The following is a 16,132-nucleotide window of genomic DNA, read 5'->3' as shown; positions in this document are numbered from 1 at the left end:
ATTGTCTTCAGTGACGTCGCTGACCCATCATCTTTGAGAGTGGAGCGATGGGCACAGTCGTTGGCGTATCGCACTATGAACCCAGCCATATTACTGGTCACAACTAGAAATATAACTCAGGTCGCACCGGGGCCGCCCTTCACCAACACGGTGTGGAGATCCCTTCATCCAGCAGTGGCTTTGACACACGGCCGTGACTCCCTTCGAAAGTCTCATCAATAAATGGGTTCAAAAACCCAGCCGACAAGAGGATGGAGCCAGGAGCTCGCCCCGTGTCCGGCACTTACTCCACCATCTTCTCTGCAGTCCTCAAAGTCTCGGACTCCCAGAATGCTGTGCTGGGACGAGGCTCGGCACTTGACGAAGCCGAACTGGCAGTTGAAGAAGGGCTCGCCCTGCATGAGAGCCTAAGGGCGGGCGCCGGGAGACACACACGCACAACGGGTACAGCGCGCGAACGCCGAGACTCCGCCAGCAGGCAAACACTCCGCACGGAACGTGCTGGTTGCCTCCTGTATGACGTGAATCTGACTCAACGTTCAAGAGGATGCCCAGGCTTGAATAAATCACAAGCTGAACTACATATTTACGCAAGACGGAGATAAAAATCTCCCGTCTAGCATTAACAGACTGTAGGGGCAAGTGCTGTTAGCGAGCACCTATGAAGGCCGGCACGGCACACGAGGGGGTGGGTGGCCAACACCACTTCCCGGCCGTCTTTGTCTCCGAAGTGCCGATACTCACACACTGCACCAGGTACTTATTTGAGGCCTGAGTCGACCTAGGGGAGGGCCACCTCCAATTAGCATGGTTGGCTACGTATGGTGCGAAAGAATTTCAACATACATACATACACATACAAGATGTAATTTTCCACTAATGTTGACTTCGAGCATGAATGTAAATTTAGGTCGCTAACCCATCACCCTACACACACACAAACCATGCACGGTCTACTTACATCAACAGCCGTTCCCTCCTGCTCCCAGACTAAAATGGGCTTGAATATCACTTTGTTGGAGCCGTAAAAAGCACTCTCCGGGTGGCTCTCGGTCACCTGGGGAAACCGAGAGAACACGAAACAAACATTTGTCGTACGCTTTGTCCATGCAAGAGCGCTACGAATCGTAAAGTACTGGCAGGCAATGGCCGCAAGCCTCCGACCTCGCACCTTGAATGTGACAGTAAGACGGGTCATGTAGAACCCGACCGAGAGGATGGGATCTCTGGGCGGGCGATGACCCCGTCGGTTTGCTTTGCGGCCCTCCTCGGGGTCTCCGCCCACGTCCAGCTCCTCCCCTTCCTCCTCGTCGCCCTCGTCGCCCTCCGCAGCCTCGCGCTGCTCATCTTCGTACGCCACGATGGCCGGCACAAACGACCAGGCCCAGGAGACCCAGCCCTCGTTGTCGTCCGGCCGCTGGGAGGAGTAGTACAGGCTGCTGTCCTCCGGGTCCATGCCGTCCTCTGTTCGGGAGAAACGTCCTCGATCGTTAACGTGACCGCCAATGGGTCGACCATCGACCGAATCAGGAACGGGCATGGCCAACGCGGCCACTCGATGTACAGAACGGACGCATCAAAGATTGGGCGTCCTGCGAGTGCGGCCACAAGTCCCAAATCGTCGACCGCATCGTAAGCAACTCTGCCGCGGCCGCCGCCGCTGCTGCTGCCTTCACCCCATTAAAAGAGAAATGGACGAGATCCACACTCTGCTTCTGAACAATTGAGTGGATAACAAATACAAAAAAACTGCATCTCGAATCTGTCCTTATTAATCCAAAGTAAAGAAGAATGCGAGCGTATGCCTTGCGAGCGTAGAGCGGGATGGAGAACAGATTTGTTTAGTTAGCCAGGAGCTCACGGCGCTTCGCCACTGCACGAACGACGACCTGGTCGGTGTTTTCCACGATCGCACACTGGGCCTTCTGTTAACTTTCACTTGTGAAGGTAGCATGGGGACAGATATGTCGTAGGCTGAGTGGATTCGATTTGACGTGGGGACCACGGTGATCGAGGCAGGCTGAAATCCCGCGGGGTTCTTTAGCAGGATCGGCCGATTTGTATGGCCAGGGTAACCGGCTCTGCTCGACAGCGACTTGAGTAACATTATGAGACTGATCGGCAAATGTCGGAGATCGGTGTGGACGGGCAGATTTGGACTGGCTCGGATGGGCTCCTAATCGTGGAGAGTTCTTCGCTACCTGCAGATCTCAGGAGGAGGAGCGATGTTTGACATCATACTGCACGGTGTATCTGTACCAATAATAATAATAATGACAAACTCAGTTTTCTATGCCACAATATTCACAAGGCGTCTAAACGTTTACACAAAGCTTACGTTTCGGAGAAAGCCTATATACCAATTGCTACTCTTCAGGAAATATAAACAGGAATATAAATCATCTTTATTTAGCCAGGAAAGACTAATCATCTTGAAGAATACAAACCCAAAAACTAACCCAAACACCTCTATGATGGAAAATACAAAAGTAAAGAGCGGTAACTCCTTGTTTCCGAGTCGCACCAAATATATTCTTGGTTCTTTCGGTAAAGTCACGTAGAAGGGAAATAAGGAAATAATAAAAATACAACTTAATCAAATGAAATTCTCACGACGTTTCGGTCACAACGCAATCAACTGTGTCCTCAGGACGGCTGCTTGCGTTGTGACCGAAACGTAATTATTTTATTATTTCCCTTCTACGTGACTTTACCGAAAGAAGCAAGAATATGAATCCCTGCAGTCACGAAAGCTTTAAATCGAAATCGCACCAAATGCTTTGTGCACCCCTGCATTACGGTGGCGCTAAATTAATCACACGCCAGCGCACTCGCCATTAATTTCATAGCAGTGGAAGGTGTAAACGTCGCCGCAAGTAACTGTGTTTTCCTCGAGTGTTCCCTCCAATAAAAATGAGCTTGTTTTAAAAAGTAATAAATAAATAGGCCAAACAAAACGAGCACGGTATTTACACACGGGCGTTTTCGCAGAACTGGCAGTGTCAAATACACTAGAAGCGCATTATAAACATATCAGCGATGATGTCTGGATTCTCCCCCCCCTCCCTCCCTGGTGTTTCTCGCACGCCCTTAGAATGGGGGCAGGCGTGGCGCCGTCGCGAATCTCTTTACGTGCAGCACACGTTTCGAGCTCTCTGAAGCGTCCTGCAATGGACACGATCGCAATTTTACTTAATAAACACAGGCACGGAGCCAGCTGTATAATATTGGATGGGGGTGGGGGTATAGTGCCCATCGATTGGCCCAAACTCGGCCTCACGCAGAGGTGAAACTCATTTAAAAACTGCAGCATGGCAGATTTAAGCCAGATGTAGGGCTGGGTGTTTGAGGTACTTTACTTAAAGCACATTAATTAAACAATGACTAATGCACGTAAAACACAAACCCTGGCGCTTAAATAACGCATCGTGCCAGAATTCAAACGTCAATATACTCATAAGCTATCGCATATTTTAACATGTTGCGGACCCTCGTACCGATACAAACCACAGCTTTTCCATTAATCAGTTTCCATTTATTTAACCATAATGAAAGACGTTTGCAAAAAAACTGTAGTTACATTTTCCCAAGAGTGCACAAAAATGTACTTTGTGTCAAATCAATCTGATAGCACTTGCCACAGCTACATTAAGCATAATAAAATTATTGTATCAATGCTACGTCGTTATTTGTTCGTAATTAACAGACATTCTCACTTCATATATATTTTTCACGTTCAAAGTAGTAGTTATTAAAGGGACACCGACCGTGACTGAAGGAATTCATATTATTGTATCATATTCTTTGGGTCTGTCGGTAAAGTCACGTGGATAGGTTAAAATAAAATAACAAAATCATATTTTCTTTGAACGCATCAACGTGGCTTTACCGAAAGACCCAACGAATATGGACACCGTTATTTTGCTTTGCATTGTCATCTAATGATGCTGTCCAGTCTTTTGCTTTTTTACTCATACTGTACTTCAAATGTAAACAATAACCAGCCATTACCTAGAATATATTATAATATTCACATGTTTCGCTCACTTAGCCTAGTTAACCAATTATATCACATTATCAATCACCTCTCTCCGCCCTCAAACACTCAACAAGTTGCAAATCTCAAATATGAAACAACTCACAATCATAATTTCCAGGATTTGTCAATAAAATTATGGATCGAGATTCTCTCCACACCTTGTCAGTCGTGGGGGTTGTTTGACCATACTTCACCATACGGGTCAATGTGGGTTGGTGAAGGGAGGGTTTCGGACCGGCTGGGAATTCAACTCCGGTCAGCCAGGTACACAGCACAGCGCACCTCACTATCCACTGCACTGATGCCCCCACCACATACTCCCCACAAATACTCCTCATCGGTAAAACTGCTTATTTTTTCACGACGCATTAAGAATACAGGATAAGGAAACGGCAGATGACAGCGATGAAGGTGGCGATGATGGCACGGGTGAGGATGGACGATGATTAAAACCCCTATGTTGAAGCGCAAGAGTTCAAAAGTGCAAAAGACAGCAAAAATCCGGTGCCCAAGCAGGTTGGTCTAGTAACGCAATGTGTCCACATGGGTGGCGTGGTGGCGTAGTGGTGAGTTCACTGCGCGATGAACCTGGCGACCTTGAGTTCGATTCCTGACCAAAGATAACATCAGCGGTGAAATATACGAAAGGCTCCTGAGCATTCTCTCGGTCGACTCAGCCCTTAGAAGAAGAGCACCTGGTGCGGTGTATAAACATCGGCACTGGGGAGGCCAAAGCAGCCGAGCGTGGTGCTGGCCACAGCTGCCCCTGCGTACCCTGTGCCGGCCTTTAATAGATGCTCGCAACCTGCACTTGCCCCGACATGCAGGGAATCTTTATCTTTGTGATATGTGTGTGTGTACGTGCTAGGCTGTCGGGAATCATTATCTTTGCGTGTGTGTACGTGCGCACGTACGTACGCACGCATGCGAGTCTGTATGTTTCCGGCACCCCTCGCAAAGCCCACGTTTTTCCAGCGAGATCTCAATATTTAACAAATTCCTCCCTCCCCCCACCCCCGGTGGCGCTAAGCTTGCCCCTGCCCACATAATCCCCCGCGCTCCGCTCAGGCCCTCGCGGCCTGCCCGCCGTGCATTCCTGCGACGTGAAATCAGAAAGCTGGCCTGGGGTCACAAAGCCCATCTTTCACCACGTCGGCCCTGTCAGCGGCGCGTCTGCTCAATTTTTCCACGGGACCCACGAACGCCCGGCGCGTTGCTGCGTATCCGACGATGGCCTTCGTTGGCAAGAGCGCCGCGGACTGCGCACCAAAAAACAGCATTGTAACAGTGTTTACATTTTTTTTTTTAAGAACATGTTACTTTACGGAACAAACAAATGAGAAAGATCCCCCCCCCCGTATAGCCTTAACAGACTGTTGGGGCAAGTGCTGTTAGCGAGCAGCACCTATAAAGGTCCAGCACGGCACACAAGGGGGTGGGTGGCCAACACCACGCCCGGCCACCTTTGTCTCCTTTGTGGCGATGTTTACACACGGTACCAGGTAATCATTTGAGGCTGAGTCGACCTTGGAGCGGCCCAGGACATAAGGAAAAGACACATACATACAAGCGTACATAGAGCGGTGAATACTCTTTTGAGAATGACACACTTCAAAAGTTGGCACTGGCTGTGTGTTAAGCGAACCATGAAGACTCGCTTTCATACGCCATACATTCAACAGAATCAGTGTAGTCTGTTGGAAATTAATGCTGAACGCGCGTGCATTTACATTCCCCCAGCCAATCCGTGCGCTCATGACTTCCCGTTCGAGTCAAGGGCTCAAAGAGACTTCTCTCTTTCGTCCTCTGCCTAGGAAGGGCCATCTCTGTCTCTTCACGAAATGAGCATGGCCCACCCGCTTCGGGGAAAGCTCCTTGAGAGACGCGGCCCACACAAACACACACACGCGCGCACGCATAGGGACGCCACGTGGGTTTTTAATCAAAACTTATTCGAGCCGCGCCTCGTGCACCGCCGCGGCATGTGAACCGAGGACGGTGTCCGTCGTGTGAGAATGGGTGGGCGGCGGGGGGGGGGGGGCGGCACGGGGCTCGAGTGCGCGTCAAGAGATGGCAAACGGGATTAAAACATCGACGTTCTCAAAAAGGTGTCAGTTTTGTTGCCAGATAGAAGGGTAAAAAAACAATTATCATATTTTTTATTGGCAAATGAGGTTCCAATGGTTCTCAAAGTTTCCGCGCGGGGGTCGCGGCCTACTCGTTCCCGAGCCAAGGAGCACAACTTGGTTATCGAACACTCGCGGGCCACACATTAATCCTCCGGCGAAGACACGGGGATGAAAAGGACGGGCGAAAAACATCAACTCTTGAAATCTCTCCCCATGCAAATAAATGACTTTTTTTTTCCATCCGATAGCGTGCCTATCAGATGCAGCGATGGTGTGAGAGGCTTTTCTCTGGATGACAAATAGCCCAGAGAGCTGTCCTCCCGACTGCAAAAACAATACGATAAATTTTTCTCAGCCTGATTTGAAGAAACCGCCCAACGGCTTAGCAGCAACAGACATCAATGATGACATAAACATAACAAAAATTCAGCCCATTGCTATGCAAGTTAGGAGCAAAGGGGTGACGCGGTGGTTAGAAGCGCACTGTGCTTTGAACCTGGCCTCTCTGGTTCAATTCACGGCCACAGCTAACCGAGTGATTCGCCAATCCACGCTGACCAGCGTGGTGAAGTATGGCTAAGCAACACGGCACAGGGAGACTTTCATACGGCAGTGGATTGACAAAGGGCTGTCAAGAGATGCAAGTCACGTGGGTGACGTTAGCACTCGCACTGCTGTTTTCCCCTCTCCAACACTTTATGCAGGAATCCATACTCTTTGGTTCTAAATGTGGAGGGGAAAAACCAGAAAACCCAGAGAAAAATCCACGCGACCACGGGGGCAACATGCAAACTCCAAATATATAATGGGCGTCAGGGACAGGATTGAACCAACAACCCCCTCTATACCAGAGGAGATAGAGAACATCTCGCCACCACGGCGCCCCAGCTGACAATTGAAAAACATCAATTCTTAAACACGCATTTCAACACGTGTATCGTGGGCTTAGGAATCGATGTCAATGGACGTGTCCTTACGCTCTGAGTTCACATACAATGTGGGTCACTGCTCACACGAGCAGTCGGGTGGCTCTGAGCCAGGGAACAAACATTCCACTTTCCTATGGCGAAAGCCAGTCTATCCTTCCGTGAACCGCTGTCTGCTGACTTCGCATAAAAGGGTATTCATTTTGTGGTTGAAGGTTAAGTTCTGGCCTGACGCGCTGAGCTACAGCAAAGCCAGAGATGCGACGGCCACCTCAACGTTACGATTAAATAAATGGTGGGGAACATCTTCATTACCGAGGGCTGAATCGGGTCTTTCAAATACCATTGGCGGGCCACACGTTACCACTTAGCGTTATCCAATAATAACCCAAACATTATGAGTACTCGCCTTAACTAAAAATGCTAAAATAAAATGGACGGTGTTGCCGGAGTCGAATAAATTTCACTCCCAAGAGCCGATAAGCGCGGCTAAGATGCTTGCTTGCAGTGACGGACAAATGCAATTAGCAGGCCCACTTTAAGCGGTGGGCCTCGTGTGGCGGCGACAGCATGAACGAAATTAAGTCGCGCGGCCGGGTGAAATGAAGTCATGGGCCACATCTGGCCCACGAGCTGTACGTCCTCCAGGCCCCCCTGGGGCTACAGGAAGTAGCAGCAGTACCTGTCATGGGCACTTCAGGAGTGTGCGGGGGGGCCTCGTCTCCCGCCTGGGCGATGTCCGGCTGCCCGATCTCGCCGTAGTAGAGAGCGATCCCCAGCTGGATGAGGCGGATGAACATGGGAAGCTGCTGGTCGGTGACGGAGAGAGTGAGGCTCTCGCACAGCGTGTGAATCTGCGGGGAAGGGGGCACGTGTAACGTTAGACCTGCCCCCCCCTCCCTTCTCGTGACCCGCTCCTCGAAAAAATACGCGCCGAACGCGACCCAACGCCGGCGCACGCCGCTGCGACAAGGCTTCTCTCGCGCCGTGATGGACAGGATCGGTCTCCAGCACAGCGTGCGGCTCTGTGGGAAAGCGATAGGGTTACAGAAATACCCGCGCTCTCCGTCCAACGCCGAGCCCAATGTTCGCCGGGCTGCCGAAAGGGAACAGTGTCAAATAGCCGCGTGTCTGGAAGAGAATTAATCTCAACGTATATTCCCACCATACATCAACAGTTATGGAGATGTTTAGGTCCTGGTAATTTTGAATGAATTATTAGCAACGGAGACATGAGAAAGGTTTACATTTCCTCGTAGAAATTGGCCATATCAGGTGAGGTTTTTTTGTTGCATAAAAAATATAGTATTGCCGTACTCCCCAAACTAATTATAAATCTCAGGTGATTAATCATCCCACTTTACAGACATACCAGTGGAGGAAATTTCACGTGAAGCAAAGCTATAAACGCCTTGAGTGTGCTTTTCTTGCATCCGTATGCACGTGTGTGGTCTGAGCCACCCTAGGGTCAACTCAGACTTAAATGGGTGCCTGTTACAGCCTGCAAAATTCAACAACCTGGAGGCGAAAGGCGGCCGGGCATGGTTTGCCACACATGGTTGGCAACTCCTAGTGTGCTCTGCTAGCCTATATAGGTGCTTGCTAACGGCACAAGATTATAAGGATAAACGGTGGAGGGGGGGGAGGCATTAAATCATCCCACTTGTATATGCAGGGAATCCATAAAAGAATAATCCACTCTTAGACAGCGGCTTGAACTGTGTGGGTGAATGTTGGGATTACGTGACAGGTAATGTGCGTGTGCCAAAGAAAGAAAAACGCCGGAGTGATCTTCAACAGCACAAACGATTTATGATGCTGCTACGTTGGTGTTCCAAGCACAAATAACAAAATAAGAGCCAACGCATTCGTCAATTACACCCGTGCCCTTAACACTAAAAACCTCTGCTAATAGGTGGCGTTTCGGGAAATGGAGATTTCTCTTACGTGCTATGTACAAGGACCATTGGCCCAAACGTCACCCGTATGATTTCTCTTTTCAATGCCACGGTGTTTTTGAGAAATGCGTTCATCTTTTCTCAACATCAATAACAGAAGGTTTGGGAACAATCACACGTGAGATTGTTAGCCAACACCTGGCACTTTCCCTCAAATCTCGAAATGACATACATCACCAGTGCCACAACGGACACGAAGAGGTTTAGAGGGATGAGACTTGTACGCTGTACTTTTCATTGTACTTTTGTTTCCGTACCGTACGTAGCCAACCATACTAATCGGAGGTACGATGCTATCGAAACTGCTCTGTAATTATAATTGTACAACAACGGATTATGCCTTTATGGACACGATATATTATATAATTTCAAATAATGTTTAAAAAAACACAATCTAACAAAATCTGTTCGGATAGACGTTTTCAGGTATTCATGGTGTCACCGTCACAAGCGAATGCATTTGAACTATTCCAGGAAACCAATTAAAATGGGAGTGTTATTTTTTTTAAATGACTTTCTTGTGGCCACACTTCGTTTGCAATCCACAGCGGGTTTAATCAGACGGACAGAAACAGCCACACGTGCCAAGGGTAGCCAAAACAGCAGCTCCCCCAGTCAGACTATCTTTGTAAACGACTTTGAAAAAATGTGCTCTGACAGGAGGATTGGGATGTTACAAGTCAACTTGTTTTCATTACGACTCACGTTCCATATTGATAAAAAAAAACTGTAAAATTAAATTCCACCGTGTTGTGCAATGCTTTCACTGTCTGGTAAAGGCGCAATGATGTATAGATTAATAAATTAATATAAATCCTAAAGCACGCTGGCGCACGTTCAATCGCATGTGGAAGAATCGGTTCTTTTCTATTTGTAAATGTTGTGTGTAGGGTTGTTAAACGATAACAGGCAAACTGGTAACCGTTTCCAGAATCGATTACCGCTCCTGAAAGCAAGGAACCAGCACCCAATTCTAATGGCATTTTAGTAACAAATGCACCGACTGACAACGTGTGAACTTACAAACGGCACGGCGCTGTAAATAATTTCTCAAACTTGATTTGGCGCTTTCGTGACTGCAGGAATTACTCTTTGGTTCTTTTGGTAAAGTCACGTGGAAAGAGAAAATAATAAATGAAATAATAGCATACGACGTTTCGATTGCAACACAAGCAATCATCATCAGGTACAAATGAAAGAGAAAACAAAACCTAGTAGACTTAGAAATATAATGTAATACAACACAGATAGTCGGCTAGCATAACAGTCAACACCCTACCTGGTTGATTACGTTCTTTCAAGGATTGCTAAATTTAAAATTGCTAAATTTAGCAATCTTTGGAAGAACGTAATTTAGCAAAACTGACACCTTTATACCAGTTGAAAGGGTAAAAACCTATCATTATATTTTACCACTGGTAAAGGAGGTCTCATAGTGTAAATGCTTACCCCGAGCTCTCAATACTCCGAAAGTGCGCTGTTTTTGAGTTGTACGCCTTTTGGCGTCATCTGGTCCAACACCAATGGAGACTAGGCTCTAAGAAAAGCTGTCTCGGGTGTGGACCAATCAACTTCAAGGACAGTGCATATCATTATCAGAGTTGTTTCTTTTTGTTTGCAATTTGACTGCTTGTGTTGTGGTTATTGCAAACATGATGCCTTGTATAAAGGTGTCAGTTTTTGTACCAGTTGAAAGGGTAAACACCTATCGCTGTGAGAATCTAATCGAACTTGCGATGTCTGGATTGCGAGTCCATTGAGCTCGTCATTACATCACGTCAGCCCCCTTCATGACCAATGGCACAACAGATCGACCAGTAAGCTCAAAGACACGTGTGTGGTGACTGCATCTACGAGCATTGCGATAGAGGACTTAGCATACCTAGAAACTGCTGACACAAGAAATACTGAAATGTCAAATTTGTTAAATGGTCCTTCAAACTGCGACGCCTTGAATAAACATTTACTTAAAAATTATCTTTTCAATATACTGATGTGTGTGGTCGTATTATATTACCGGTACTTAGGGGCGAGGGGGAAAAAAAGAAGAAAAAAAATATATAAGAAAATAACGACATTCAGAAGCAGAGGCAACTCAATTACCTTGTGTACGGCTCAACGTCAGCATTTACATTTTCTACTCTGAGAACCCCAAATAGCAGCAGTGTCAAATTACTCAACCCATCCGCAGACAGCGCCTCTCAATGTCTCGTGAACGTAATGCGTTCAACTGGTGACAAGTGACCTCTGCAAAAACACAGCGCAATGCTCTGCAGAAAAAAAAAATCTGTTATCCGGCACTTTTCCATCCGGAATGCTCTATTAACCGGCATCGGCTATAGCCGGCAATGCAAATCTCCCTTCGCTTATCCGGTATAATTCCGACAGCCATCCAGCATCTTGCCATGCGCTTATCATAGATCTGTGTTGAGAGAAGCTTCAGGAGACTGTAGAGTGGTGGTACCCACGGCACCCGTACATACAGCAGTGCACAACTGTGTACAGGTAGTCCTCCACTTATGATGGAGATGCGTTACGATGACCCCACCGCAAGTCAAAAATATCGTAAGTCGAAGATGGCCTAGCCTACCCAGGAGTCTTAAAGAATGGTGATAATCTTCTTGGTTCTTTCGGTAAAGTCAAGTAGAAGGGAAATAATAAAATAGTAAAAATAAAACATAATAAAATAATTCTCACGACGTTTCGGCCACAACGCAAGCAGCCGTCCTCTACGTGACTATACCGAAAGAACCAAGAAGATGAATCCTGCAGTCACGAAAGCTTTAAATCGAAATGGTGATAATTTAGCAAAACAGAGCAATTTACAGAACCGTACTGTATAAACTATATACTGTATGTATTATTAATTACAATACTGTAATGCACATTAGAATGTAAAGTAAACAAACAAGGTAAATTCTTAGCCTACCTATATGAACTGCAATTTAATAGAAAGATTTTTTCAGGAAACAATCTTATCTGCTATAAAAATAAAATTAACATGCATTGAACGTATCGTATCGTGGTAACCCTAAAATGAAATCTCTAAAGCTACGTATCATACATGCATTGAACGTATCGTAACGTATCATATTGTACTGTACTCACCTGCTGCGCGAAATTTAAAATATTTTACAATTTTGTCGTATCGCTATCGCCATCGTAAAATCTAAATATCGTAACTCGGGGACTATCTGTCCTGTATAAACGACCCTACTCCTCTCTACAATCAACTTTGAATGCTCCAAATTGACCGGTGAGTACCTCTGCAAAAGTGTACATTATTTCTTATATCTTAGTTAAAATGTAATGCGCGGTTTCTTTCTAGAAATGTTTTATGCGCTTGGAAAATTTTGTGAACCGCAAGTATAACTCTCAGATATAATTTCGGGTTTCTTTTTGGGATAGATCGCGGAAATATAAATGTGTAGTTAATCCAACACAGCCAATTAGTAAGGTATGTCACGTAAACAGAACATGACATTCGTTTCTTGTTCAGCACACCGGTGTGTTGGAAAGCAAATCCACAGCATTTACAATCTGAGTACGACGTTTCCCCAGTATTTACAACTAGCATCATCAGGCGATCAGCATATGAATGAATGAATGAACTTCTTTCGAACCGTACGTAGCCAACCATGCTAATCGGAGGTGCTAAATGTTTGATTACCCGGTACCCCCCCCCCCCCCATTCCCCATGGATGCCGGTTAACACAGATTTTGCTCGATAACGGTCAAAACGTCAAGAGGGTAGGCGGTCTCATGGACAAGCAGCGTACGCGACGCAAAATAGGATGACAGCCCACCGAGTTAACGTTGCCGTATTTGTAATGGAGCAAAAGTATTTTTTTGTATTTTACCAGGTAGGGCCCACTGAGGGCAGGATATTTTTCAATTTTATCATTGTCATCATTATTATTTTAACAAGCGAGGTCCATATTCTTTGGGTGTTTCGGTAGAGTCACGTAGATAGGTTCAAAGAAAATAACGAACAACTCCGACGTTTCGATCACAACACAGGCGATCGTCATCAGGAGGAAAAAAGAGGGTGAAAGCTGCTGAGGGAGACTGCTTAATCTCTTGTTCATCAAGACGTCCTTTTTAATTTTTCTTTCCTCCTGATGACGATCGCTTGTGTTGTGATCGAAACGTCGTAGTTTTTTTTACCTATTTACGTGACTTTAACGAAAGACCCAAAGAATATGAATTCCTGCAGTCACGAAAGCTTTAAGTCAAGATTTCAGTAAGGTCCACTGAGCGATGGAGCTCTTTTTCAGAAGTGGCCTGGCCACAAATGATAGCTCAACAAGGTGGCCCATCGCGTGGAAATGTATAGCAGCCAAATACGCCGAAATGCACGTAAATAAAAGTGGAGGAAAAAAGGTCCAAGAGACAAATCCACGCGGCCACGGGGAGAGAGAGACACGCAAACTCCAAATATACAGCAGCAGGCGTCAGGGTCGGGATCGAACCCACGACCTCCACTGTGCCACCCCACTAATACACGCTGGATGTATTTGCGCAATGAACTCATTGTTCAGATCCAACCAGGCACTTGCTTGCTTCAGATCTTTCTTTTTTGCAAGGACTTGAAATGTTGCGAGCAGAAAACGGTGTAACGCGTCGTAATGTATCACTGTAATAACAATTATATAATAAAAACGTGAAAAATTAAGTGTTCCAAAATCTGGAAGGGGGTTTGGAAAGCACTTATAATGGTGTTGCTTGGATTCTTATAAACAACATGGGAGTTATTTTAATACAGCCGAAAGAGCGAACACAAAAATGTGACAAAGAGATGAGGATTACATAAACTTTAGTAACAATAAACAGGCTCCTTTGCAAGGAGGGGGGATAAAAAAGAAAACAGATGATAAAGTAAAAATATGCAGGATTAACTTTTCAGCCAATACATATTAATCGGTGTTTGTATGTGACCGGAGTGGTAGTGTTCAAGTATCGCTTACAGTGTACTTGACAACGCGTAACTTTAGGGTCGGAATTTCCTCAGATTATTTTGTACTTGCTGTGCGGGTAATTAAACAGTACGACTGCTTGGCACGTGGTCTTGAGCCCAATGCTTGTGTCACCAATATCCCAAACTGGCACCTGATTGCCGATCCCACACACACACAAAAAAAACTTTTGGAACTTAATCTCGACCTCCAAAACAATGGTCCACTTTAAATCGAATCCAAACTACAAATGGCAGATCCAAAACCATGTCCTCACACGTAGAAAAACTAGATCTTAGTATTTTTGTTTCTTTCGTTAAAGTCACGTAGAAGGGAAATAATAAAATAATAAAAATCGAAACCAATAAAAACATGTTCTATTGTTTTATATTTTTATTAGAAAAAAATCTATTTGTATTATTTTATTATTTCCCTTCTACGTGACTTTACCGAAAGAACCAAGAATATGAATCCCTGCAGTCACGAAAGCTTTAAATCAAAATGTAGATCTTAGTACTTAGCACGGCAGGGCTGACATTGGGGGGTGGGTGGCCAACACCCCATGCCTGCCTTTGTCACCCCAGTGGCGATGTTTTCACACCGCACCAGGTACTCATTTGAGACTAGTCGACCTCGAGGAGGCCCAGGACCGGTTCAGATAATCGTCACCGGCGTGGGCCGTAAGGGTTGCCGGGTTCGTAGCACAGAAAGCTAACCGCGACACTACCACTCCCCACACATACACACAATTAATCAGATATTTACATTCTGCCTTGCTGCAGCGATTATACCACGTAATCAGAAAATAATTTGCGAGCAGATATAAAAAAAAAAGGAATTGATAAAGGCTCGGGAGCTTTACACAAGTCCCGCTCGAAAATTGGAGCTGTATAGTTTAAAATTAGCTGGTGAGACAAATGTAAGCTAAGGCCATAACAAACTTTACGAGATCCAAGCTTAGGAACTTTTGAACACTGAGGAAAATGGCTACGAGGTGGTCATACGTGGGTGGGCTCCAGGGTTGCGATTTCCGCATGGAAAATGCGGAAGGAGGGTTCAAATTTTCCCGCATTTTTGCTAAAGTCAACCGCAAACGGTGGAAAGACTACTCCTATGACCGCGCGCTTTTAACAACACGGTAATGCGTTCTATTGGAAAGGATACATGCAAGGCCCAGCATCACGTAGGGCTTTGAGTTACTGATTGGAATGAATATATGATTTCCGCATTTCCGCACAAGAACCACATACTTTATTCAAAAGCGGAGCCGTGATTACGAGCACATGTACATGATGTATCCTTTCCAATAGAACGCATTAACGTGTTGTTAAAAGCGCGCGGTCATAGGAGTAGTCTTTCCACCGTTTGCGGTTGACTTTAGCAAAAATGCGGGAAAATTTGAACCCTCCTTCCGCATTTTCCATGCGGAAATCGCAACCCTGGTGGGCTCATCCCCAATAAGTACTAGTTGAATGTAGACATAATGCAAGTGAAACGCATTTGGTAAGTTCCCCCGAATTCGGGGCACTGGATTGGCGTTCTAATGTCAACGGTAAGAGCATGTCGGTGACCACTGTAGCAATAATCAAAGGAGGCCTGGAATGCGATTGTGGAAACGTCGACCAGACCGTCGAGCAAGATACCACCGAACCACTGCGAAACATAACAATTTTACAGAGGCATTGAACAAAATCCACTGCACAGCAACGGAAGACATTTTCTGGCAAATCTGGACATCGACTTATTCATAAGTTGCCATTCCTATAGACATATTTCAAGAGAGACACATCTGCGACATTCGACTGCTCAAGATTAGGGTGCCACGGTGGTGAAATGTTAACTACCTCACCTGGAATACAGGAAGTCGTGGGTTCAAATCCTACCTTGACGCCTGTATATTTAGAGTTTGCATATTCTCTCTCTACCCCTGGTTGCGTATATTTTTTATCTGGGTCCTCCGGTTTTTCCCTCGACATGCGTTTTCAGAGTATTTGGCTCCCGCTATAAATTTCTACGCGATAAGCCACTTTGTTGAGCAATCATGTGTGGCCAGGTCGCTTCTGAAAAAGAGCTACATCGCTCAGTAGTGGACCATACTGAAATCTTGACTTAAAAGCTTTCGTAA

At 46.0% G+C, this 16,132-nt stretch overlaps 1 protein-coding gene across 1 annotated transcript in view; it reads right to left on the bottom strand.

Annotated features, from left to right (window-relative positions):
- Window positions 1-16,132, bottom strand: part of VPS13B (vacuolar protein sorting 13 homolog B) — a 301,109-nt gene that overhangs the window by 241,951 nt on the left and 43,026 nt on the right. The window contains 4 exon segments of the mRNA XM_061554219.1: window positions 288-407; window positions 962-1,057; window positions 1,172-1,464; window positions 7,777-7,948. Of these exon segments, the coding sequence (XP_061410203.1) occupies window positions 288-407; window positions 962-1,057; window positions 1,172-1,464; window positions 7,777-7,948 (681 nt within the window).

The sequence above is a fragment of the Lethenteron reissneri genome, chromosome 19 (genome assembly GCF_015708825.2).
Source record: "Lethenteron reissneri isolate LAM-NWPU_2019-01 chromosome 19, ASM1570882v1, whole genome shotgun sequence".
Taxonomy (NCBI): domain Eukaryota; kingdom Metazoa; phylum Chordata; class Hyperoartia; order Petromyzontiformes; family Petromyzontidae; genus Lethenteron; species Lethenteron reissneri.
Note: the sequence above shows the minus strand (reverse complement) of the source record. Positions and strands in the feature narration are given on the sequence as shown.